The sequence below is a fragment of the Poecilia formosa genome, unplaced genomic scaffold (genome assembly GCF_000485575.1).
Source record: "Poecilia formosa unplaced genomic scaffold, Poecilia_formosa-5.1.2 Scaffold337, whole genome shotgun sequence".
NCBI classification, from domain to species: Eukaryota; Metazoa; Chordata; class Actinopteri; order Cyprinodontiformes; family Poeciliidae; genus Poecilia; species Poecilia formosa.
Window position 1 is genome coordinate 276,965 of NW_006800276.1, and position 24,948 is coordinate 301,912.

The 24,948-nt window shown below is 46.9% G+C and overlaps 2 protein-coding genes across 5 annotated transcripts; both read left to right on the forward strand.

The window, feature by feature from the left end:
- The first annotated feature begins 189 nt into the window (after positions 1 to 189).
- On the forward strand, positions 190 to 17,003 carry dgkd (diacylglycerol kinase delta). 2 transcript variants are annotated; one of them, XR_477764.2, is made up of 31 exons: positions 190 to 347; positions 2,471 to 2,581; positions 2,675 to 2,755; positions 5,427 to 5,531; positions 5,606 to 5,738; positions 6,004 to 6,110; positions 6,214 to 6,339; positions 6,415 to 6,517; positions 6,600 to 6,762; positions 6,845 to 6,953; positions 7,439 to 7,578; positions 7,659 to 7,743; positions 7,854 to 7,948; positions 8,038 to 8,137; positions 8,729 to 9,029; positions 9,335 to 9,496; positions 9,575 to 9,703; positions 9,776 to 9,851; positions 9,921 to 10,031; positions 11,059 to 11,155; positions 11,235 to 11,342; positions 11,497 to 11,610; positions 11,690 to 11,824; positions 12,344 to 12,492; positions 12,565 to 12,670; positions 12,773 to 12,865; positions 13,350 to 13,469; positions 13,555 to 13,672; positions 14,400 to 14,499; positions 14,590 to 15,669; positions 15,730 to 17,003. XR_477764.2 is itself a non-coding variant. In XM_007573684.2 (31 exons), the coding sequence occupies exons 1-30, from the start codon at positions 210 to 212 to the stop codon at positions 14,487 to 14,489; spliced, it is 3,636 nt and encodes a 1,211-aa protein (XP_007573746.1). In that variant the 5' UTR covers positions 190 to 209; the 3' UTR covers positions 14,490 to 14,499; positions 14,590 to 14,687. The 2 variants fall into 2 exon arrangements, 1 of the variants encoding a protein (XP_007573746.1); XM_007573684.2 differs by lacking the exon at positions 15,730 to 17,003 and adding an exon at positions 13,793 to 13,923 and having other exon boundaries at positions 14,590 to 14,687.
- A 758-nt stretch (positions 17,004 to 17,761) lies between these two features.
- On the forward strand, positions 17,762 to 24,884 carry LOC103152964 (coagulation factor IX). Of its 3 annotated transcripts, XM_007573686.2 has the most exons (12): positions 17,771 to 18,209; positions 18,307 to 18,429; positions 19,036 to 19,208; positions 20,129 to 20,153; positions 20,602 to 20,715; positions 20,806 to 20,940; positions 21,266 to 21,436; positions 21,610 to 21,701; positions 21,793 to 21,907; positions 22,653 to 22,849; positions 22,918 to 23,043; positions 24,256 to 24,884. In XM_007573686.2, the coding sequence occupies exons 2-12, from the start codon at positions 18,363 to 18,365 to the stop codon at positions 24,496 to 24,498; spliced, it is 1,458 nt and encodes a 485-aa protein (XP_007573748.1). In that variant the 5' UTR covers positions 17,771 to 18,209; positions 18,307 to 18,362; the 3' UTR covers positions 24,499 to 24,884. The 3 variants fall into 3 exon arrangements, with proteins under 3 accessions (XP_007573749.1, XP_007573748.1, XP_016517065.1); XM_007573687.2 differs by lacking the exon at positions 18,307 to 18,429 and having other exon boundaries at positions 17,762 to 18,209; XM_016661579.1 differs by lacking the exon at positions 17,771 to 18,209 and having other exon boundaries at positions 18,224 to 18,429.
- Positions 24,885 to 24,948: the final 64 nt, after the last annotated feature.

The following is a 24,948-nucleotide window of genomic DNA, read 5'->3' on the forward strand; positions in this document are numbered from 1 at the left end:
TTGGAAGGTTTGGTAGGATTTCATGTCAAACAGTGAAACATGAGTCGTTTTTAATACAGTTTGTAAAATTGCTATTATTCTTGTAATGTTAAAGATTCGCCAGCAGGGGGCGGTATGCACCGCTCTCAGCCTCGCTGCTGTGCTGCCCACTGTTCGCCGCTAGGGGGAGCTGCTTCTCCGCTACTCATCGGGGGCCTGATGATGACAGGATGGCGGAGGCAGGGGGACCGGACTCCACTGCGGCCCGGTGTCCGGACGAGTCCTCGGACAGCGAGCCCGAGCAGGAGCCCGGATCTCCGCAGAAACTCATCCGGAAAGTGTCGACGTCTGGTCAGATCCGCAGCAAGGTATGAAAGGGTGACAACTGAGGGGCTTATAGCGGGGTATCACTGGTCATTCAGCGGAGTGGGCCCCGCAAAGCCCCGGGCTGCTCCGCTCTGGCCGATGGAACACTGGGGCGCCAAACCCCCGGAGAAAAACTGGCACTTTTATACTAACAGGCCTGAAGAAGTTGTTTTGCAAACTTTTAAAAAATGAACATGATCATTCTATGGTAGCATACAGACTGTTCTCTGATCCGTCGTAGAACAGACCGTCACTGAGTTTATAAATATCTCTCTGCTACCGAAACTTTTGACACCTTCTACCCTCATCCGCTACTCGAAGTATGCGGCCGCAGTCAGCTCACTGAGGCTACTGGAACCAGAATATGGGCTTTTGAATCATTTTAATTGACGCCGAATTAAAGAGTATGGTTATATTTGTCTTTTACATTCAGTTATATCCAGAGTTCGATAAAAGAGAATAATTAAAATTTTCAATGAATGTAGAATCAACTGGATATTGGTTTGTTTATTTACCTAAACGATTATCCAGAATCTCGGTTGATATTTTAGTTTTTTTATGAAGCCGTATTAAAGAGTGTGTATATTTCTGTTCTCTGACCGCTTTAGGATCCGAGTTTGAACCTGTTTATGTTTTAAACATTTGTTAAATTTGTTTTCCTAAAGATTTTAAATGGAGCTTGCTACTATTTCTCATTTCCGGGAGATAACGGAACTGGGTTGCGGAACAAATGATGCCGAATTAAAGCCTGATTTTGTTTCTATCATTTGAACGCCGTAAAATTAAATTTGTCACCCCTTTTATTTTTATTTATTTTTATTTATTTATTTTTTAGATCAATCAAAATTTGATCTGAAAGCTTTTAACTTGTGTTTGGGTAGCGGGTTTATTCAAGTAGAAAACTACGGAACCTTGGGATGCTTGTGAGTTTTAATAGTGCCGAATTAGAGTAAAGGTGTTTTAGTGTACCTGCGATAAAAATCACATTAATGTGCAGAAACTGAAACTTATGTATAGATTCAAGTTTAAAGGAGGCAGATTTTAGGTGGAATGGTCCGAGCGTGCTCCTTTCCGACAGAACACCGAAATATTTGTGGATCAGAACCTGTTGATGTTCAACGACTCCACCGGTAAATTATTTCACAAGATTAAATAAATAACTATTTTGGTTCAGTTTAATTTTTTATCAACCTATAGCATTTAGATAATATTTTGCGGAATTAAGGCGTAAAAAAATTAGGAATTTAAAATTATTCCCGAGAAACACTGACTAGAGAGAATATGGTTCCGTCCAGTAATGCGGAGGCCTGGTTGACCAAACTAGGTCTCAGGGTCCTCCACCGTGCCCACCCGGGCAGTGGAGAGTTGTAAGGCGGGGTGGGAGCCTTCACAGCCTGGGCAATGTTCCTGCTGTTGGAACAGATGTTTATTCGGGCTCGGTTCTGCTGAAAGAGGCGAACTGTTCTGATCATCACTGATAAATGTGACGGATGCGCTAAGATCTCGGGAAAAATAAAACATTCTGAGACTCTGAGCTACAGAAAATTGTATAAAATCAACTATCTTTAGTTTTCGCGGTAATTTAAAGTTTTTCTTAGACTTTTTGTTGTGACAATGTAACATAAATTACACGTTAATGTAAAAATAAACAAGAGTCATATAAATGCAACTTTGTGCACCTGAAAACATTCTGATCCAAATAGATAAATTGATTATCTGAGGATTGCGCTGTGAAGCTGAGAGTTCCTATGGCCCCTGAAGGCAGCGGTGGCTGGGTTCAGCAGGCCTAACTGGAGTTTCTATTTAAAGCTGCCTTTTTTCTTGGCTGGAGTTAAACACATGGAGAATGAGTCATGTGGGAATAACAAGGAATGGCTTGGTGGTTTTATCCACAGCACTCCTTCTGAATGTTCACATGATCAAAGCAATCTGACCTTTAACCCCTACAGGGAACCTTGTTTGCCTCTTTAAACTGTTTAAGATGGCCTCCAGGTGAGTCCAGAGAGTCCAGGTGTAGCTGGTTGGAGAGCAGCTTTAACCCAGCCACTGCCCAGAGGAACTCCATCCATCCATCCAATCTAATAATCAATCAATCAATCAGTCAAGCTCCACCCCCTCTCTACAGACCGTCCTGAAGGAAGGAACGCTCCTGAAACAAACAAACTCCTTTCAGCGCTGGAAGAGACGATACTTCAAGCTACGAGGAAGGACTCTGTACTACGCTCAGACCAGCAAGGTGAGTGGTCAGGTCGGGATGAAGAGTGGGCGGAGCCTGAGTTTGATCTCCTGATTGGTTGGGATGGATTAGCAGTGACGTGTCTCTCTGCAGTCGATCATCTTTGACGAGGTGGACCTGACTGACGCCAGCGTGGCCGAGTCCAGCACCAAGAACGTCAACAACAGCTTCACTGTGAGTCCAAACACGATCCTTCCACCACTGAAAGTAGTCCCAGCAGTGGAAAAGTTGCTGGGTAAACTTCTACTAAGCAGAGCTAACTTTTTGTTTATCACTTTAGTCTTTTTTGCTAAATTTAAAAACATTTAGTGGACTTAGTTTTCCCTAAATTCTTTTTTTTTTCCAGATAAAATTTAAATCACTAATTTACTGTTTTGTAAACTTTCAGTTAAATAAAGTTTGATATTTTTGGGTCTCGACTGTTAAGAATTCTTCAAGTTAATGGATGTTTATATTCATGCTCTTATTTTGAAAGGGGTAAACATAGTAGTTCCATTTCCTCTCCTCACATGCTTTATTTTTTCCCCTATAAATTTATTTAAAACAAAATAAAACAGACAGAGACAGATATGAACATAGATGTTATATCCAAGTATCTCACAAAATATGTAAATTATAATTTGAAATTAGTATTTATTTTTATTTTCCCTTTTTCTACGTGTGTATTTTTGCTTGAAGTGATGTCACTTCCTGTTAGTGAGGCTGCAGATGGTTAGCCACAGGGTTAGGCGGTGTGTGTGTTTGTGTGACTGATCATGTGGTGGAGTGTATTTATAGCCTGCAGGATGCATGTTCTCGTAAGCAGTGTGTGTGTGTGTGTGTGTGTGTGTGTGTGTGTGTGTGTGAGACGTCAGACAGGAAGTGGGCATGAGCTGCTGTTTTTAGGGAGGTGGGAGGGGAGAGTGAAGGGAAAAACAGCAGGAGGATCAAAGAGCAGCGAGTCTCAGACTGGGATCCGGGTCCAGACGCTCAGGAGAACCTCGGGTCGGTAAGACAGCTGATTGGTCCGTCAGGTTCTGATCCGATCCGTTTGTTCAGTTTGTTTCTCTGCTCTGACTTGCACTGATGATGATGATGGTCAGAATGTGATCATCAACTTTTAAAGCTCGGATGGGTCCGATCTGCAGGTCCACTGGTACCGACCGGGACTCTGACTGGGCTTTCTGACTCGTTATGTCCAGAATTCTCATCCCAGCTGTTTGGAGAACATCTTACCCAGTTGGAAGGTTCTTTATCCAAGCGGGTCGGTCGGGTTGGACGGTTCCTGAACTGTAAACATGGATTCTGAGACTCTGGGTTCCTCAGAGAACATCAGATGGCTAAGAGGTTTGGGTCAATGTCTGGGCTGTCGGATCAGAACCAGAACCTCTGCGGCTGCGTTTTTATTTCAGATCTCTTTGTTAATATTCTGCTAAAGTCGAAAAAGTTACATTTTGTAATCGCAGTGCTTCCATCAAATAAGAAACTAAATTAAAATTATACGTGAATAAGTTCGTCATTACAGCCACTTCCTGTCGTCGCCTTCATCTTGGTTGTTGGTCATGTGACTCGTCTGATGTGATAAAAGTAGTTCGACTGGCCGCCTCTTCCTACCGCAGAAACCTTTCTCAGAATTGCCGTTTTTCCTTTAAATTCCAGCAAATTTATTTTTATAATTCCAATTTGTGCAGTTCTGTGGTCAGTGGAACTCAGTTAGTGATGATGAGATATGAAGCAGAGATGCAGGCGAAGGTCCAGCATTCAGTCCGGGCCTCGGGCCAGAACCGGCCTCTGGCTCTGACAGCATTCCTCAGCAGTCTGTCCGTGTTCAGGACTGAATATTCCTGAAATTGCTGGAAAAATGTTCTGTTTTCATATTCAGAGCTGGAGCTGACGTCAGGCCACATCGACGCCAGAGATCCATGACGGATCCCACCTAATGGACCACAACAGAACTGGTTCCCAGTAAGGCTGAATGAGTGGCTGAACTGGGACGCCAGAAACTGGTTTGGGAACAGTGAAGAAGATCCAGGAGATCTTCTTCTCCTGGTGTCTCTGGTGTAAAGCCATGGTTAGACCACCATCTGCTCTCCTCAGGCAGATGGTGGTCAGGGAGCTGGATCAGCAGATTCTTCTTTTACTGGGTCTATTTCTGTCGCCGTGGGAACAGAGGCTTCATTGTTGAACATCTGACAGGAAGTGGATGTCTACGTCACTCACACACATTCCTGCCGACTCAACTCCAGTGAGATAATCAGAATTAAACTGCTGGTTTGTCCGAACACGGACACTGGATTCATTTAGTTTGTGTGGACAGTCTGAGATGTTCTGGTGGCAGAAGGTCAGAGTGTTTCTGAAGGTTCTGTGGAGCCGGTCCAGAGGTCCGAGTCATGAGGTTGATGTTTTCTGAAAGCTGTTAAAGCTGCTTCCTGAAAACAGGAAAAACAACAAATTTACTGTTTCCAGCTTCCAGGACAAACCGCATGGGCATGGAAAACTGAAACAGGATTACGTCATAACAGTTTCACAACAAACTTTCAACAAGCTCCCAGTGAGGTCTGACCAGTTTCCTGACAGAGACCTAACGAGGTTTTTTAGAGACCAGTGAGTTCAAAAGGACGGCCTGAGGAGTCCTAGCTGGTCTTAGTGGTGCCTTAATGTGGTTTCTTTGAGGTCTTATTGAGGTTCTGCTGAAGACTCAGTGAGATCTCATTAAAGTCTGAATGAGGTCCTGATGAGGCCTTAGTAGAATCTGATAAGGCCAGAGTTTCTTGTCTGATCTTCATCTCAAACACAATCAGATGATCATTCTCCAGTTTGTATTCCAAACTCTGACCTGACCTTTGACCCCATACCTGGCCTCCAGGTGATCACCCCCTGCAGACGCCTCATTCTGTGTGCTGACAACAGGAAGGAGATGGAGGAGTGGATGGCGGCGCTGCGCAGCGTCCAGAACAGGCAGAACTATGAGGTCAGACCGGCTTCCTCACAGCAGACTGCAGCTGCGTCCCAGTTTGTGCTGCTCACCGTGTCTCTGTCTCCCAGTCCACCCAGTACAGCATGGACCACTTCAGTGGGATGCACAACTGGTACGCCTGTTCCCACGCCAGACCGACGTACTGCAACGTGTGCAGGGAGGCGCTGTCAGGGGTCACGTCCCACGGCCTGTCCTGTGAAGGTACGGACACACAACTACACAATAAACACACAACTACACAATAAACACACAACTACACACAACTAGATACAACTAGAGACACATATACACACTAAACACGACTACACAATAAATGCAAAACCACCCATAGCTGGACAATAAACACACAACTTCACACCACTAAGCAGCTGTTCAGATTCACCCTGATGCACTCTAACTGTGTGTGTGTGTGTGTGTGTGTGTGTGTGTGTGTGTGTGTGTGTGTGTGCGTGCGTGTGCGCTGCAGTGTGTAAGTTTAAGGCTCATAAGCGTTGTGCGGTCCGAGCCACAAACAACTGTAAGTGGACAACTCTGGCTTCAATCGGGAAGGACATCATTGAGGACGAAGACGGGGTGAGACACCAAGAGATGCACACCTGATTCCTCTGATGCATGTCGTCTATGCCTGTCCTCTCACCTGGTGTCCTCACCTGTCCTCCCTCACCTGTGTCTCCAGGTGTCGATGCCTCATCAGTGGTTGGAGGGGAACCTTCCTGTCTCTGCTAAGTGTAGCGTCTGCGATAAGACATGCGGCAGCGTCCTCCGGCTGCAGGACTGGAGGTGTCTCTGGTGTAAAGCCATGGTTAGACACACACACCTACCTGATCAGGTGTGCTGCCGTTGGATGCGCTGAGCCTCAGGTGTGCTTTGTCTGCAGGTGCACTCAGGCTGTAAGGAGCAGCTGTCGTCCAAGTGTCCTCTGGGCCAGTGCAAAGTGTCCGTCATTCCTCCAACGGCGCTCAACAGCATCGACTCTGATGGTGAGGGATGCACCGCTGCCCTCCAGTGGTCAAACGCAGTTACTGCATGAATAAAACTGAAACGTCTGGTTGTTGTCTCCAGGTTTCTGGAAGGCGTCCTGTCCTCCATCCTGCACCAGTCCTCTGCTGGTTTTTGTCAACTCTAAAAGCGGAGACAATCAGGGCGTGAAGTTCCTGCGACGGTTCAAACAGCTGCTGAACCCGGCGCAGGTGTTTGACCTGATGAACGGAGGACCTCACCTGGGGTGAGACACTGTCTCTGTCTCTCTAAAAGCTTGTTTATTCAGGAAAATATGTAAGGAAACTATAAACATGTTTCTCTGTCAGTCTGCGGCTGTTCCAGAAGTTCGACACCTTCAGGATCCTGGTTTGTGGAGGAGACGGCAGCGTTGGCTGGGTTCTGTCCGAGATCGATGCTCTGACGCTGCACAAACAGGTACCAGATGTGAGGTTGTCATGGGAACAGAGCTGCCTCCCGAGGTGCCCCTTTAAGGCTCCCATGTACTTAGGTGTACCGTTTGTATTCTGTACGTATTCTCTGACTACACTGTAGACGGTTAAGACTGCCAAAATTTCTCGTGACAAATTCCTTCATGTTCCTCAATCCACATGGATACTAGCAGGTTTGTTGAGAAAGTTAGGTGAATTGACCCGTTTCCTCTCCACCATAGCCTCCTCCACACACCTGCTAGTGCGACACTGAGTGGCCTTGCAACTGGTTGCACCTACTATCAACCTCATCATCACGGTGTCGCACACAAACATTGTTTCCTGCCAAGCAGACACTGACTACGCAGTCATAAAAATGAACCTTTCTGTCCGGCGGACTTCCGTTTTGAGCCCAAGTACGCCTCCGTGAGAGTCTTTAGGGTGAAAAGGTTTTCGGAGCTTAGCGACTCTAAGGAGGTTTTCCTGTTTCAGTGTCAGATGGGTGTTCTTCCGCTCGGAACCGGGAATGACCTGGCTCGGGTTCTGGGCTGGGGCTCAGCCTGCGATGACGACACGCAGCTACCTCAGATACTGGAGAAACTGGAGAGAGCCAGCACCAAGATGCTGGACAGGTGAGGGCTGTGATGTCAGACAGGCGTGTGCTGCATGCCAGGGGAACCATTAACACCTGTTTGCCCTCCTTATTCTTCAGGTGGAGCATCATGGTCTATGAGACAAAATTTCCACGGCAACACTCTGCTTCCACCGTCACGGAGGACTGCAGTGATGACTCTGAGGTAATGTGACATCACTTCCTAACCTTCTCTAAGTTAGACTCACCTCTTAATGAACGGACCTGAAGCAGGTTTTCTAGCAGGTTCTCTGAATAGTTGATCCTCTGATTCAGGTGCAGCAGATTCTGACCTATGAGGATTCTGTGGCTGCTCACCTGACGAAGATCCTGACCTCAGACCAGCACTCAGTCGTCATCTCCTCAGCCAAGTAGGGTCTTCTCTCCGCTGTAGTTCTTACAACCACCATCGGATCTCATGCAGTTCTATAACCGACTGTGTTTGTGTGTTTGGACCCAGAGTTCTCTGTGAGACCGTCAAGGACTTTGTGGCTCGTGTTGGTAAAGCTTATGAGAAGAACACAGAGAATTTGGAGGAGTCTGAGGCCATGGCCAAAAAGGTACGAGTCTAAAGCCCCTTCTTCATTGTCAAGTCTTATTGTAGCTGGGTAACATCTGGTTTGGTTCCAGCCAAGTTAAGTTTGTCTCCATTGGCACTTTGTTTCCCACGATTTGGACGTGAACATAGGCCAGAATGTCGGCAAGCCCTAAGGATGCCGGAGCTGTGGTCAACCCTCTGATGATGTCATCTGGCTACTGTACCTTTGAGCAGACAGTTTCTCCGAAATCTCTCAGTATCTCGGTTTTGTTCATTGTGGGTTGCCCCAACCAAGGAATCATCAATTTCTTGCTCTTCTTCTCTCCAACTGCTGTGGACTCATTGTTGTTTGGCGGGTCAGTCAACAAATGCAGCCTGCTGGCATCAGATCACTTGTGTCCAGTACCGGGTTGGTCGGGCTTGTGCCCCCCTGAGGTTGTTCCAAAATGTGGAGGAACCTCTAAGTATCTGCAAATGGAGACCAATGTGGGCAGGGTGGACTGTGGAAGCACCAGTTTAATCCACGCCTCTGGTGACAGGGCTTTAGTTCGGATCTGTCTTAGTTCTGTCTAATTCCAGTCATGGTATTTAGGTTGTCATGTTTGTGCTGCAGTGCGGCGTTCTGAAGGAGAAACTCGACTCGCTGCTGAAGACTCTGAACGAGGAGTCGCAGGCCTTGACGGTGCTCCCCCCGGCTCCTCCCCCGACCATCGCTGAGGAACAGGAGGAGCTGGAAGTGGTCAGTCTGGCTCCTCTCCTTCATCCTGCTCCTCCTCCTCACCCTCCCTGTTCGCCACGAGCCACACCGCCACCTTCAGCAGCGGCCGCCATTTTTAAACCTCGGGAGCAGCTGATGTTGAGAGCCAACAGTCTGAAGAAGGCGATCCGACAAATTATTGAGCACACAGAGAAAGGTAGGTCACCTGGGAGGGAGGACAGGGTCTCCGGCTGAGTGTCTCCAGTTGTCTAAGTGTTTGTGTCCAGGTGACTCAAATGTGTCCAGGTGTGACTGATGTGTGTCCAGGTGTGAGTGTGTGTGTCCAGGTGACTGATGTGTATCGAGAGGTGACTGATGTGTGTCCAGGTGACTGATGTGTGTCCAGGTGTGACTGGTGTGTATCCAGGTGACCGGTGTGTATCCAGGTGTGACTGTGTGTATCCAGGTGTGACCTATATATTTCCAGGTGTGATTGATTGGGTTTGTTTGTTTTTGTTGCAGCTGTGGACGAGCAGAACGCTCAGACCCAGCAGCACGTCTTCTCTGTGGGTCGTTCTGAGCAGCAGGTGGGTCTGGTTGAAGAGGAGGAGGAGGAAGACGGGGAGGAGGACAAGTCGTCCCTGCAGTCGTCTTTCAGCTCCAAGCAGCGCAGCAGCCGCAGACGTGAGGACGGGTAGCTGAGGACAGGTGAGACTTGTTTTGGACACGCAGAGGCTCACCTGTTTGTCTCTCTGCTCTCAGTCAGCAAGACGCCGTGCGAGAAACTGATCCATAAAGGTGGCCTGTTACCGGGAAGCTCCGCTTCACTTCCTGTCCATACAGGAAGTAGAGACAACATGCCTATGCTGAACACAAAGATCTTGTATCCAGGTAAGATGCTCTCCACCTGCTTCACCTGAATGAGTTCCTGTGAGGTTCTGGAGCTTTGTGTCTGTGTTCCAGGGACTCTGACCAGCAGCTCGGTCATCACTCGGCTGCTGGTCAACGCCGACCCGTTCAGCTGCGACGCCGACAACATGTGAGGCCGCGACCACACACCTTTACCTTCAGGCTAAGCACGCGTGTAACAGCCGTGTTTCTGTTTCAGGGACTGCTACACAGAGAAGTGCGTCATGAACAACTACTTTGGCATCGGACTCGACGCTAAGATCACGCTGGACTTCAACAACAAGAGAGACGAGCATCCGGAGAAGTGCAGGTACGTCTTCATACAGCTGGAAATAAAAGTAAACCTTTTTAATTCAGAAAAAACTTTACCTTCATTACCTAAAAACAATTGTTCATTGAAAATTATTGTATTTAAAGGAGAGATGTTATGCAAAGTCCACTATTTCAGCCCTCTACTGAAGTCTCAAGGAGTTCAGAAAAGTTTAATTCAGTCTCTCCCAGTTCTGCATAGAAATCTCTATATTTTATTTGGGTCATATTTTTTGGTCCATTCAGATTTATTGTTTTGTACAATAATGTCAGTATTTGGCTTTCGACTGACCAATTTCACGAAGCTGCCATTTTTATTTCACATGCCAATTTTGTAGTCCAAGTTCAAGAATGCTAAAGCTACAAGTGGATCAACTCCAAGTGGTTGAGTGTATTAACCCAAACAATTCAGATCAGAGGAAGGGAAATGGGAAGAAATGAGGCTGATTCTGGAACATAAAACTTTCTAATTTAAAGTGAACATATCTTAAATGATCTGAGTTTTTGAAAACAAAAGAAAGTTTTTGTTGTCAACAAAGGTCGACTTGTCTGTCGTGTTGGATCCAGAAAATGTTACCACAACATGACTGAACACATCTTGGAAACAAGGCTTCCAAGATGGTTAGCATAGTGAGCGCGTTAGCTAATGCTATCATCACCGAATGCATTTGGATCATGTGCTCCCCAAAACGAAAGAAACGCAAAAAAAGCCAAACTGTTTATTATTCAAAACACACATTGTGGTTCTGACCTAAATGAGCTAACAGCTAGCACACTGTGCTAACATTAGCAAAAGGCACGATGCTACGGCTAGCAAAACATGGCCAGGATGTCATACCAGCGCATAACTTCATGTCTAAAATAAAGTTTGTTGTTATTTTAACGTTATAAGTCTGTCAGACCTTCAATCAGACGAAACCTTTCGGTAAATCCGTTTTGATTCTGGCGCAGTTAGCTGAAGCTCTGTGGTTTTAAACTGAATTCTTTCCCATGATATTCTCCTCATATGTCTGATTCTGTCTCTTCAGGAGTCGCACAAAGAATTTGATGTGGTACGGAGTCTTGGGAACCAAAGAGCTGCTGCACAGAACCTACAAGAACCTGGAGCAGCGTGTCCTGCTGGAGGTCAGAACCGGCGCCGCGGTAAGCCATGTGGCTGCGGCAGGCAGCGCGTCACTCAGTGTGTCGTCTGTTTCTGCTGCAGTGTGACGGGCGGCCGATCCCCCTGCCCAGTCTGCAGGGCATCGCCGTGCTCAACATCCCCAGCTACGCCGGGGGAACCAACTTCTGGGGCGGGACCAAGGAGGACGATGTAAGAACTGTCCATCTGATCCGTCTCTGGTCCGGTTCCCTGCTCCGGTTCTCACTGGGTTTAGTGGCTATGAAAACAAACTGGGAGAACTGGAGCGTGAGGGAGACCAGTGACTGGCTGACCAGTGATGTCCCGGTGTCCGTTTGTCCCTCAGACCTTCACGGCGCCGTCCTTCGACGACAAGATCCTGGAGGTGGTCGCCGTGTTCGGCAGCATGCAGATGGCTGTGTCAAGGGTCATCAACCTGCAGCACCACCGCATCGCCCAGGTACCGGTCCAACTGTCCAACTGTCTCCTGTCCCTCCATGTCCCTGTCCTGTGTGTCTCACGGTGTCCCTGCTCCTCAGTGTCGGACGGTGAAGATAACCGTCCTTGGGGACGAGGGAGTCCCAGTCCAGGTGGACGGGGAGGCCTGGATCCAGCCTCCCGGCTACATTAAGATCATCCACAAGAACCGGACCCAGACCCTGACCAGAGACCGGGTGAGTCCCTCTGCTGGTTGTCTGTACCCTGGTTCCGGTTCTGGTTCTGGGCCTGGTCCTTGTCCTGGTCCTGGTCCTTGTCCTGGTTCTGGTCCTGGTCCTGGGCCTGGGCCTGGGCCTGGGCCTGGTTCTGGTCCTGGTTCTGGTTCTGGGCCTGGTTCTGGGCCTGGTTCTGGGCCTGGTCCTGGGCCTGGTTCTGGTCCTGGTCCTGGTCCTGGTCCTGGTCCTGGGCCTGGTCCTGGGCCTGGTCCTGGGCCTGGTCTTGGTCCTGGTCTTGGGCCTGGGCCTGGTACTGGTCCTGGTCTTGGGCCTGGTCCTGGTCTTGGGCCTGGTCCTGGTCTTGGGCCTGGTCCTGGGCCTGGTCCTGGTCCTGGTCCTGGGCCTGGGCCTGGTCCTGGGCCTGGTCCTGGTCCTGGTCCTGGTCTTGGGCCTGGGCCTGGTCCTGGTCTTGGGCCTGGGCCTGGTCCTGGTTCTAGTCCAGGCCCGGCTGGGTTCTCAGAGCGTCTCTGTGTCCTGCAGGCGTTTGAGAGCACACTGAAGTCCTGGGAGGACAAGCAGAAGTGTGAGTTCCCTCAGCCGTCCCTGCCGCCGCAGCCGGAGACGGTCTCTGAGGACGAGGCGCTGCTGGTCAGTGAGTTCGGTCAGGCTGCTGGAGCCCTCATCCACAGGTACGTCCTTCATGTCCTCCGAATGTCCTCCTGCGTCGGTCCGGACGCTGACGCCGTCTCTGCTGGTTCCAGCATCCGGGAGGTGGCCCAGTTCCACCACAGCATGGAGCAGGAGCTGGCCCACGCCGTCAACGCCAGCTCCAAGGCCATGGACGTGGTCTACGCCAAGAGCCCCGAGGTGCGTCCCCCGCCACTCTGGAGACGTCCATCAGCTGGACCGGAACGTCTCTCCTGTCCCACTGCAGTTCTGGTGGACTGACCGGAACCTTCTGTGTTTCAGGCTCTTAGCTGCAGCTCTGTGGTCCACATGGTCAGCGATGTCAAAGCTCTGCTCAGCGAGACGGAACTGCTCCTGGCCGGGAAGATGTCCATGGTAGCCGATTCCTATCACTTGGTTCTGTTCTGGTTCTGGACTGCCAGAACTGAAACAAGATCCGCCGGGTCTTAGGGAGAACCGGACCCTGCTGTCCAGGTTTAGACTGTTGGATGGATGTTTGGACTGTTTGAATGTTGGAAGGTTTGGATCGATCTTTAGACATTGGATGGATCTTTAGACGTTGGACGGATCTTTAGACGTTGGACGGATCTTTAGACGTTGGACGGCTTGAATGCATGTCTGTACGTGGAACGGACATTTGGACCGGATGTTTGGACTTTGAGCAGGTGGTAGCTGTTGGACTGCAGAGGTCCGGTTCCCTCTATGACCCAGTTGACATTGTATTAGTATCACCCAGAACTGATTTCTTTGTTTTGATGGCCTGGTTCTGGTTCTAACAAACCCAAAACCAGGCTTTGATTGTAGCTCCAGGTTCTGACCGTGGTTCTGTAGTTCTGATTGTGGTTCTGTGTCTGTGCAGCAGTTGGACCCGCCTCAGCAGGACCAGCTGAACGCCGCTCTGGGTTCTGTGGCCCAGGAGCTCCGCCGCCTGTCGGACGTCCCCTGGTTGTGTCCCGTCATCGACCCGTTGGACCAGGAGGTAAACCCCCTCCGTTCTGCAGAGCAAGTGACCGGGTTCTGTTTCAGTTTGGACCGACTCAGGATTCGGGTCTGTCTCTGTTCAGGGTCCTCTGGCGGACTTTTCCAAACGGAGTCAAAGCGGGAAATTTCGTCTTGTCTCAAAGTTCAAGAAGGACAAAAACAACAAGAACAAAGAGATGTGCGCCACCCTGTCGCTGCCAGGTGAGCTCAGAACCAGTCCAGTCTGTCCACAGGGTCCGGTACCACAGAACCACAGCATAAAGGTGTCTTTTCTCTGTTTGGGTCTTCCTGTCTGTCTGAACCACTTTCTGGGTGTCTCAGTTCACCAGTGGGGAACCGAGGAGGTTGGGGCCTGGCTGGACTTCCTCTGTCTGTCTGAGTATAAGGACATATTTAGTGGACACGATGTCCGAGGAGCCGAGCTGATCCACCTGGAGAGGAGAGACCTGAAGGTGAGGACACACAGAGAGACAGAGAGAGAGGACAAACAATCTAGAGCTAGATTTATATTTCTATGCTGGACAGATGTTTGGACTTGAATGGAAGCTGGTCAGATGTTGGGCGTCGGACATGTCCCATGTCGGATGCTGGACGGATGTGTGATCGGATGTGTGATCGGATGTGTGATCGGATGTTGGTCGGATGTTGGTCGGATGTTGGTCGGATGTTTGGTCGGATGTTGGTCGGATGTTTGGTCGGATGTTGGTCGGATGTTTGGTCGGATGCTGGTCGGATGTTTGGTCGGACGTTTGGTCGGACGTTGGTCGGATGTTGGATGGATGCTGGTCGGATGCTGGTCGGATGTTTGGTCGGATGCTGGTCGGATGTTTGGTCGGATGTTGGTCGGATGTCTGGTCGGATGTTTGGTTGGATGCTGGTCGGTCTGACGGTCCGTTGGGTCTCAGTCCGTCTCGCCGTCCGCCTCCAGGACCTCGGGGTGACGAAGGTTGGACACATGAAGCGGATCCTGCAGGGCGTCAAGGAGCTGACGAGGAGCAGCAGCGCCAGCGAGGCCTAGCCGCCTGCAGGTTGGTTCTGAAGGTCCATTTGGACCCGATGTCCTTCGCTCCGGTTCTGGTCCCGCCTCGTTGTAATTGGGTTGTTGTTTTGTTGCTTAGGAACCGCTGTCCGCTGTCCTACTACCTCTGCTGCCTTTCTCTACCCCGTCCAGCCAGAAACCACCGGACCCGACCGGGACCAGAACCAGAACCGGCCCTCAGAAACACCGGGCAGAACCTTTTACAGGAACCTCCCGGTTCCAACCCGGAGAAGAACCAATCAGATGATCCATGAGTGCCTTCCCTCTCCAACCAGAACCACCAGTCCAAAAAAAGAATCAGAACCAGAACCATCAGTCCGGATCAGGACCAGGACGTTTCAACGGGCCTCTCCTTGGAGGCGACACCAGGTTCTGATGAGTCGGAACCAACTGGACCTCAGGCCCAGTTGAGGCGATGCATTTGGATCATGACATCTTCAAGTACTGATTAGAACCGGATCTCCTCTGCTCCAACAGAACCACAGACTGGTTCTGAGTTCTGTTGATGGTGGAGATTCCTCTCAGACTGGATCAGAACCCTGACCAGGTTCTGGTAGAACCAGGACAGCAAGGTCCAGCAGCAGCTCTGTGAGCTGGATTCTGGGTCAGAGTGAGCCAGAACCGAACCACTGAACTATTAGGTGAATATGGTGAGCCAGCCGACCCAACAGAACCTCCCCGGGTTTGCTGTTTTAGACCAGAACCTAGCAGAATCCTTTAAAGAAAATCAAACCTTTAATGTCCCAAACACCCAGACCAGAACCAGAAAGCTGTGCCTGTGGTTCTGGATGGACTAAACCAGTTTACAGGATTCACACCAGCTGTGGTTCTGATGAAACCCGGTCAGAACCCGATCCAACATTTCAGCCTCATCAACGGTTTTGGGTCCAAAATGTTTTATTTTGAAACTACAACGACCCATCAGATTGAAGCAGAACCCTGACTGGGTTCTGAACAGTTCAGAACCGCCCTGCTGGATCTGATTGGTCAGATTCCAGGAAGTCCCGCCCCCTGGAGGTCTGCAACGCACCAGCAGGGGGCAACCAATCACAGACTGAACCTTCTGATCAATCTGGTGGAGATTCAAAGAGTTTACCTGAACATTTATCGATGGGTGCCTTAAAGACGCAGCGGCCGGTCAGAGGTCAGCCGGTCAGAGGTCAGCCGGTCAGAGGTCAACCGGTCAGAGGTCAACCGGTCAGAGGTCAACCGGTCAGAGGTCAACCGGTCAGAGGTCAACCGGCTGATCTCAGATCAGGCCGCGGTTTGTTTGTTTCTTCTTTTTTTTCTCTCCAGCTTCATTTTTCTACTGATCTTTATCGTTCTACAGTCGATGTTCAGATTCTAGATTAGGAAGTTTCCAAATCTTGTTCCAGATGTTTGTATTTTTGGCTCCAGATTGTTTGTGTTTGGTTCCAGTTTTAATCTGGACCCAGACGTTTCCAGAACCCGCTCCAGATTCCTCAGAGTCTGGACTAACTCCTGATTCCCATGTTTTCATTGTCCAGGTGTTTCAGTCTGGTTCCAGATGTTTCCGCATCTTCATCTGAGTTTTTCTGGACCCGGTGGACATATCAGATCTGTCAGGTTCTGGAACAGATTGTTCCGTTTCTTAGTCCTAATATTCCAAAGTTTGGATCAGATTATAGATGGTTAACATCTGGATCCAGATTCATAAACATCTAGATCCATTTGTTTTACAGTCTGGGCCCAGATGTCTCTGAGTTTTGATCTAGATGTTTTTGTCTGTTCCTGACATTTTGAGTTCTGTTTTAAATATTTCAAATTCTGGATCTGTACGTGTGTGGATCTGGATCCTGAGATGTATGAGTTTGGATCTGGATCTGGTTCCAGATCCATACAGGTTTACATCCACATGTTTTTGGTCCTGGATTCTAATATCTTAGAGCTCTCTCCATCGCTGGATCCAGATGTTTCTGAGCTTCAGATGTTTTCATGTCTGCATCTGGATTTTCCAGATGTTTTCGAATCCTGTTACACATATTTCATAGTCCAGATGTTTCAGATTCTGGATCCTGATATCCAGATTCTTCAGGTGTTTCATGTTACCAATGTGTTGCATTCGTGATCCAGATGTTTCCAAATCTCCATCCAAGCATTTCACATTCTAGACCCAGAATTTCTTAGTCCTGGTACAGACGTTTCAGTCTGGATCCAGATGTTTCAGATTCTTTGTTTGTGCCTCACGCCCTGAATTTAAGTGTTTAAATATTTTCCAGGTTCTGAATCCAGATGTGTGTTTTAACCTCTGGATCCAGACCCAGAGTCGTCCTGATCCAGATGTGCTCTCCTCCTCCTCCTCAGTGCCTTGCTCCAGGGCGCGGTGCAGTGCTGGTCTCATCCTGCCTGTATTTATTGTGTAATTTATAAACCGTGACACTGTTCTGGTGGTAGGAGCGCCCCCTGCTGGGCTGTCACTGTAGATACACAGAAACCTGTGGAAGATAAATAAACTTCATTTCTCCTCTGAAACGCTGCGGCTCTGCTTTTCCTTTTAGCTTCACTGAGTTGAACTTCAGGATTCAAACAAAGAACTTCTAAAAATAATAATATATTTATTACCTAAAATACAGTTTTGGGTAATAAAACATTAGTGATTGTCGCAAAAGATGCATCTGCAGCTAAAAATCCTTCAAACATAACAAAACATTCTAAACTTTAATCTTTTTCCAGATTTTTTTTTTTTGTCTTTTCAGCAACAAAAAATCGTTGAAGAGTTTATTAAAAATCCATGTATTTATCAGTGTTTGTAGTCAAACTGGATGTTTTCCCTTTTACTGTTAAATTCAAAGAAGAAGCCTGGATGAATACTTTGGTTGCACCTCACAGTTTCCATGGTAAGATGTTAAATTGTCTCTTATTTTGAAAGGCTGGTTTTTAAATACGAATCTGCATCAAAATGTCTGACCTGGCAAAACCACGTTAAGTCATTCTTGGATCGTGATCAAGTAAAGGGCCGCCCAAAATTATTCTGAGAACCACAAATGGCCCCCGGACCGCACTTTGGACAAACCTGATCTATGTAATTATTTCAGCTTTAAACCTGTTCCAAAAAGTCTGAAACCAGTTTGAGAAGGGATGAAAACCCTTTTCTAACTGGTTTCAGACTTTCTGATTTCTGTTGGGTCGGAACCAGAGCTTCTCATTTGTTTCTCAAATTCAGTAATAAACATAAATTAAATTGGGGATTATATTTTATGCGAGATGTCAAGGCAGAGTCCCAGTTTCCGACGGTAAGTGAACGCATCCTGATGTAGAGTTTTAGTTTATAGAAACTGGTTCTGAGATGAAGAACCTGCAGCAGTAAAAGATTTAAATCATTTTTTATTATTATTAAAGATTATTGTCTTGTGATAAGCAGCTGAGTCATAAATTTTCACTCCAACATGAAAACATTTATGAAACGGTGTAATTTATTTCCTGAACATTTTGTTCTGACCCGTTTGAATAAATCAAATAACTCCAGGTTGGGAAGTGAAAGCGGTTTTTGTTTTTGTTGCTGATGTTAAAGAGGAAACTCTCTGGTGTTGAAATCACGGTGGGCTAAGTTTTCCCTGCAGCTTGTCTTGCAGGATGTTGGTTTTCCGCACCAATAACAAACCCAACTGCTGCTCCCACTGAATGAACAATCACTCTTCTTCCTCAGAAGAAGATGACCTCTGACCTCCTGCTGTATAGGTGAGTGATGAAAACCGAACGTTTTGCCAGAACTTTTGGTCTTTTCTCTCTCGTTCGCGGTTCTGCTGTGAGTCAATATTTGAACTGTGGTTAAAAGTCGATCGATGAGCTGGACCTTCATTTCTCCGGAGGACTGACGCTCCGGAGGCAGACATGTTGTCGTCCATGTCGGCGAATCTGGGCTTCCTGCTGAGCTGCTCCACGCTGATCCAATGTTCAGGTGAGACCCGGATCCACCGGATCCACCGGATCTGGATCCAGATGTAGAGAACCGGGAGATCGACACCTTCTGTGACGCCGTGGAGTCTTTAAAATGAGATTCAGACCGTTTACCATCAATACGGTTAATAATTAAACAAGCAGCAGTCAGAGTGCAGGGGTGACGGCTCTGGCCGCCGTACATAGAAGAAAAGGAGCAAATGTCCGCTAAAAGAAATTCTAGAAAAAAGGGAATTTCCGAACTCCAAAAGTCAAAAACCTGAGGAAGAAACTCAGAAATTGTCAGATTAATATCAGCAATTTTCTAGAAAAATCTCCACATTTTCTGATCTTTAAAAACTTAAAATATCTGACTTTTGAAATTCAGAATAAGAAAACTTCCAAAAGTAAAAAAAAAATTGAGATTTTTCCTAGAATTTAATTTTGCTTCTCAAACTGAAATTCCAAAACATTTTGTAGAAAATTTGAGATTAAGCAAAATTTTTCAGATTTTCTTTCTAGAAAATTGTTGATTTTTTCAAATTGACTCTTTTGTTCTGTCTACAATGGCTCTAATGTGCTGTCGTAGGTCAGGCGATGTCTGAGTAAAGTTTTATTTACTCCTCAGTCTTCATCGACCAGCCGACGGCTGTGCAGGTGCTGCAGTCCTCCACTAGGAGGCGCCGTGCCAACTCCTTCGCCCTGGAGGAGATGCTGCCAGGAAACCTGGAGAGGGAATGTTACGAAGAGCGCTGCTCCAAAGAGGAGGCCGCCGAGATCTTCCACACCCACGAAACCACAGTACGACTAACTCTGGGGCCACACTGGGGGTTAGGGGCCATATTATGGGACAGGAGGCCACACTGGGGGTTAGGGGCCATATTATGGGACAGGAGGCCACACTGGGGGCCAGGGGCCATATTATGGGCCAGGGGCCACACTGGGGGCCCGGGGGCCACACTGGGGGCTAGGGGCCATATTATGGGACAGGAGGCCACACTGGGGGCCAGGGGCCATATTATGGGCCAGGGGCCACACTGGGGGTTAGGGGCCATATTATGGGACAGGAGTCCACACTAGGGGCCAGGGGCCATATTCAGTGATGAGGTTTATCTTCCAGGGACAGCATGGTGGGTCTGGTTGCCCTGCAGTGTCAGTTTCAGGTTTGTTCTACAAATAGGGGGAATTATTAGACATCTTCTGGTGCAGTTAACTTTATTACATTAATATTTGGAGACGCCGGCTTATATGTAAATTTGCTCTGTAAAAAAATAACAGCAATAATTTGGGTCATTTAGTCATAAGAGAAAAAAACTGAGGTTAATTTTTCAAAGTCATATTTTCACCATGTTATTTGTTTGCCACAGTTTCAAACTGAATCTTCTGTTACCAACCTCGTTTTGTCTCGTTAGCAAGACAAAAAAACATTTTAAAGCTAAATATTTAGTTAGATCTGAGCTTGATTAATATTTAGCTCATCTCAAATATGTCACTCTGAGCTCAACACTAAATAATTAGGTATTTAGTTTTGAGTCAGGAAAGCTAGAGAGGGAGTGTTGAGCTAAGTACTTAGTTTGCGAAGTGTTTAGTTTGAAAATGTAACATTTGTAGATGATGGAATAACGTGATGAAATATGTCTTTGGAAAATGAACCTGGATTGTTTCTACTAGTCGTTGAGTTGTTTTTGCTGCAGATATTAACTCTAAACTCTCATCCACAGATGGAGTTCTGGTACAGATACCAAAGTGAGTAAAACTGTCATTCATTTACCTAGCAACACTCTTTGGTTACCTAGCAACAACCTGTTGAGTAACTTGTGCAGTGTCTCATAACCACTTTAAAAAAAACAAAAGCATTGCAGAGAGAAAAGTGTGGATGAAACGGTTATCCACAGTTTGGCAATATTTCAGATAATTAAAACCACAACAACAACAAAAACAGTATAACAGTATTGATATCAACCGATATGAAATGATTATACCGTAATTTGTTTTCCTGCTGTATCGTCCAGCCCTAGTTATGCCTAAAACCATTATGTTGTGACATGTTTTAGTTTTCTCGCTGAATTTAGAGCTGAATGAGAAATTTACCTGATCACATGACCTTGATAGGTATAGTAATTGTCTGGTGACATGATTAACTGATGACATTACTGCCAGGTGACAGGTCTACCTGTGTCTTCTCTGTTTGTAGATCTGAACCCGTGCCGGACCAACCCCTGCCTTAACGGAGGAATCTGCAGTCAGGACCGGGAGGAGTTTCTGTGTCTGTGTCCTCCCAGGTTCCGCGGGAAAACCTGCGACTCGGGTAAGAAACGAGCTGCTACTCGGATAAACAACACCTGTCGGCCACGACGTCACACACCTCACCTGCTACCTGTGTCTGTGCCGTGTCTAGAGGTGTTGGAGTGTCGTTATGGGAACGGTGGTTGCCTGCAGTACTGCCAAGACCTGCCAGGGGGCGCTGGAGTTCAGTGTGGCTGTGCTGACGGATTTAAACTGGAGGCTGATGAAAAGAGCTGCACACCAACAGGTAACCCGCTACGTATACATGATCTAATCTGAAATAAACCTGGTCTAATCTGAAATGAACCTGGTCTAATCTGAAATATACCAGGTCTAATCTGAAATAAACCTGGTCTAATCTGAAATATACCAGGTCTAATCTGAAATAAACCTGGTCTAATCTAATCTAATCTAATCTGAGACAAAGTTGATGTGAGTCTCACCTGTCTGACGGGTCATTATCCTGTGTTGCACTAATTTACCTGTCTAATCTGTAATTCCCACCTCCTCCTGTAATCTGTCAGATTTTTCTGAGGTGAAACTTTCCATAACTGCTTTATTCTCCCATTCAGTGGAGTTTCCCTGCGGCCGCCAGCAGATGGCAGCGTTGCACTACAGTCGCTCCCTTTTGGATCTCCTGGAGGACACCAACGTTACCATGACAACGGACCAGAACAGCACCAACATGAACACAACTCAGCACAACTCAACAGAACCGTCAGAGGCAACAAACTCAACATCTGGTTGGTCAACTTCAGTTATTACAGCTGAAACGGTCAGACCTGAACCTGCAGAGACACACAGAGACGGTTACAAATACGGCCTTCTGTCACCTGAAGGATATTTATAATGTTTCCTTGAACTGTGTTGTTGCTTAAATGTGCCATACAAATGAACTTGATTGATTGACTGGCAGGTGGGAACCAGACGGAGGGACAAATGGAGGAGAATCATTTGACTCGTATTGTGGGAGGAAACCTGGAGAGTCGAGGAGGAAGTCCTTGGCAGGTTAGTCTTTTACTGATGGATCTGTTCAGGTTCTGGTTGCTTCTGTGTGGATCTGTTCAGATTCTGATTGATTCTGACCGGTTCTGTCCAGGTTCTGGTCCACAGGTCAGACGGATCCGGGTTCTGTGGAGGAACCCTGGTTTCAGAGCGTTGGGTTGTTTCTGCAGCTCACTGCTTCGAGGACTCAGCGGACCATGTCACTGTAGGTGAGAATAGAGCTTTATTTTGAAAAACCTGGCTAACTGGTTCCTGTTCCTGTCCCAGACGGGCCTACTGGACCAGAACAAACCGATGGGAACCATCAGCCAGTTTGATTGGTCTCCGTACTGACTGACTGGTTTGATGTCTGATTTACTGCTTTGATTTAGTTTTTGAGTGTTTTAAGGTCTTGCTACAGACTATTGATCAAATTTAAGTCTGGGATTTGACTAGGCCACTCTGAAACTTGATTTTACTTTTCTGAGCTGGAGGTAGATTTGCTGTTAGTCTTTGATGGTTGAAGTTTCTCCTTCAGGAATATTTACTAGAAAGTATAAACTATGAGAAAACGTTATTGAAGTCCACGCGCACACAGGTTTGATTGACAGCACTAAGCCCCGCCTCCTGGCTCTGATTGGCTGTTTGCAGTTGACAGATTCTTCATCTCATACTGTCACGACATGGTGACAGATTCAACAAATATATAAAAAATGTTTTTTATAAAAGTTACATTCATTGTTTCTTTTTCAAGAGGATTCTGGTGAGAGAGCAGCTCCGTTTACAAGCATCAACATTTACATCCAACCAGAGAAACATATTTGTTTAGCTTAAAAGCATCAAAGCATAATATCATAAAAACATCTAATAAAAAAATAAGCAACAGCAGTCATAACTCTGCTCATAAGGTCTGTTTTCCTTTTCTCAGTTTCTTCGTCTCATGATTATTTATTCCTTTGTTTGTTTGTTTTTCAGGTGACTACGATAAAAAACGTCCTGATCCGGACGAGCAGAAGATAAAGATCCAGCAGATCGTCGTCCATCCTCATTTCCACTCCTACACTTTCGACAGTGACATCGCCCTGCTCTACCTGGCCCGGCCGGCCCTCAGGGGCCCCACCGCGGTCCCCGCCTGCCTGCCGGACCCCCACCTGTCCAGATACCTGCTGAGGGTAACCCGGTTCCGGCCGTGAGTCTGGCTGATGGATGTTTCGGGTTCTGACCGGCTGTCTGTGTTCAGGAAGACACTCGGGGCGTGGTGACGGGGTGGGGCGCCACGCAGTACCTGGGCAGCTCCTCCCGCTTCCTGAGGAAGGTGACCCTGCCGGTGGTCAGCTACCAGGCCTGTTCTGCCTCCACTGAACAGGTGAGCTACCCCCACCTGCAGGGGGCGGCGCTGAGCTGAAGTCAGAGCTCACCAGGTTTTATACTGCAGAATGACATTTTCCTTCTGGTTTACTTTGGACTTTGCTAGATTTGCTAACTTACTGTTGCAGGAAAAGCGTTTATCACTACAAGTCCCCTAAGTACCTCACTGGACTCTTCTCCTATCTCTCTTTTTCTTTTTTTCATTTCGCTATTATTGTCTTTTTTGCACAACCATTTCTATCACTTGTGTTTGTCATACATGTGACAATTAAAAGTTGAAAGGAAAAAAAGAAAGAAAGAAAGAAAACCGCTCCGGTCACTGGTGGCTATGCTGACGAGCCTTAGCAGAGAGAAGAGATGGAGGATGAACATGGGCATGATTGACAGCACTTAGACCCGCCTCCTGGCTCTGATTGGTTGTTTCTAGATGGCACTGGGAGAAGGCAGAGGAGATTGATTTTTTTAACAGATCATCTGTCTCATATCAAAGTATCACAACATGGTAACAGATTAAACAAATATGTAAAAAAAAAATGTTTTACAAAAGTTCCAAAACAAAAATGTCCAGGAAAGGCCGTGGGTGGCAGCAGGTGGTTTGGTTCTTGATCGCACTTCCAACTTGATTGTTTGGAAAAAAAAAAAAAGTTTTACTTCTTGCAAAATATAGACAAAACAATAACTAAACATTTCTTAGAACTTAGTTGGAAATGAAAGTTGACTTAATCTGATATTTTAAGTTCAAAAAGTGTTAAAAACAGAATCATTTTACCAAAACCTTCAGACATTTTCCAAACAAAAGCCTCCTGCATGCACCCGCTGTGTTCTTCATCACGTAAATTAATGTGAGTCTAAAATTTATCAAAGTAATCTAGACAATTTCAGATATAAAAAATTAATTACAGATTTTGTTTCTGAACTAACTTCAGTATATTCTACCTTGTGAAAGAAAATCTAAATTGATTTTTATTCAACATAAATGTCCATAACAGTTACTGCAGCTTTAAAACAGATTTCTGTTTGGTTGATATGCAGCTTGTTTTCCAGCAGGGGGCGCTGTTGCTCTCATTAACTGATCAGTTACCTGTTGCATTTTAGGCAAGTTTTTACATCATTACTGTCGCTTTAAATGATTTTTTTCTGTTGAAAGTTGTGATTTTAAAACCCTGATGTTTCAGAGTGAACCCTCCTCTCCTCCCTCTTCGTCCTGCAGGTGATCACAGACAACATGTTCTGTGCAGGTTACCTGGAGACCAACATGGACGCCTGCAGCGGAGACAGCGGCGGGCCGTTCGTGGTCCACTACCGAGGAACCTGGTACCTGACCGGGATCGTCAGCTGGGGGGAGAAATGCGCTGCGCGGGGGAAGTACGGCGTTTACACCAGGCTGGGAAACTTCCTGGGCTGGATCAGAGACACCATGCAGAGGGTGGAGCGGAACCAGACTCTGAGCTGATGAGGCTTTGACTGGACCGCATCATCATCATCATCATCGGCGGCAGCGGTGGATTTAAAGGAGTCCAATCATTGTTTTCTATGAGAGACAGAAAGTTTTCCAGCTAAAACTCAATGTTTATTTTTTTAATAACAGTTTGTATTTGTTTTTTGTGCAAATTTGCAACATTTATTGGAAATGCAACAAAATGTTGAAGGATTGTTGAGCTTCTCCGTCCTGCAGGCAGCAGGATGTGCAGGTTTAATAACCCAGAGCTGCTCTCGGTACCAACAGACGCTGAATTAAGCAGACGGGTCACATCAGATCGTCCTGTTAGGAATTATGGGATGTTTTCATAAAGGCTTAATGAATTCATCAGATTCTGCTTTTAATAAACAGATTTTTACAGAAATCCTCATTTCCTCTGATTCAAACTGAAGGACCAGCATCGACCAGATCTGATTAGTTTTT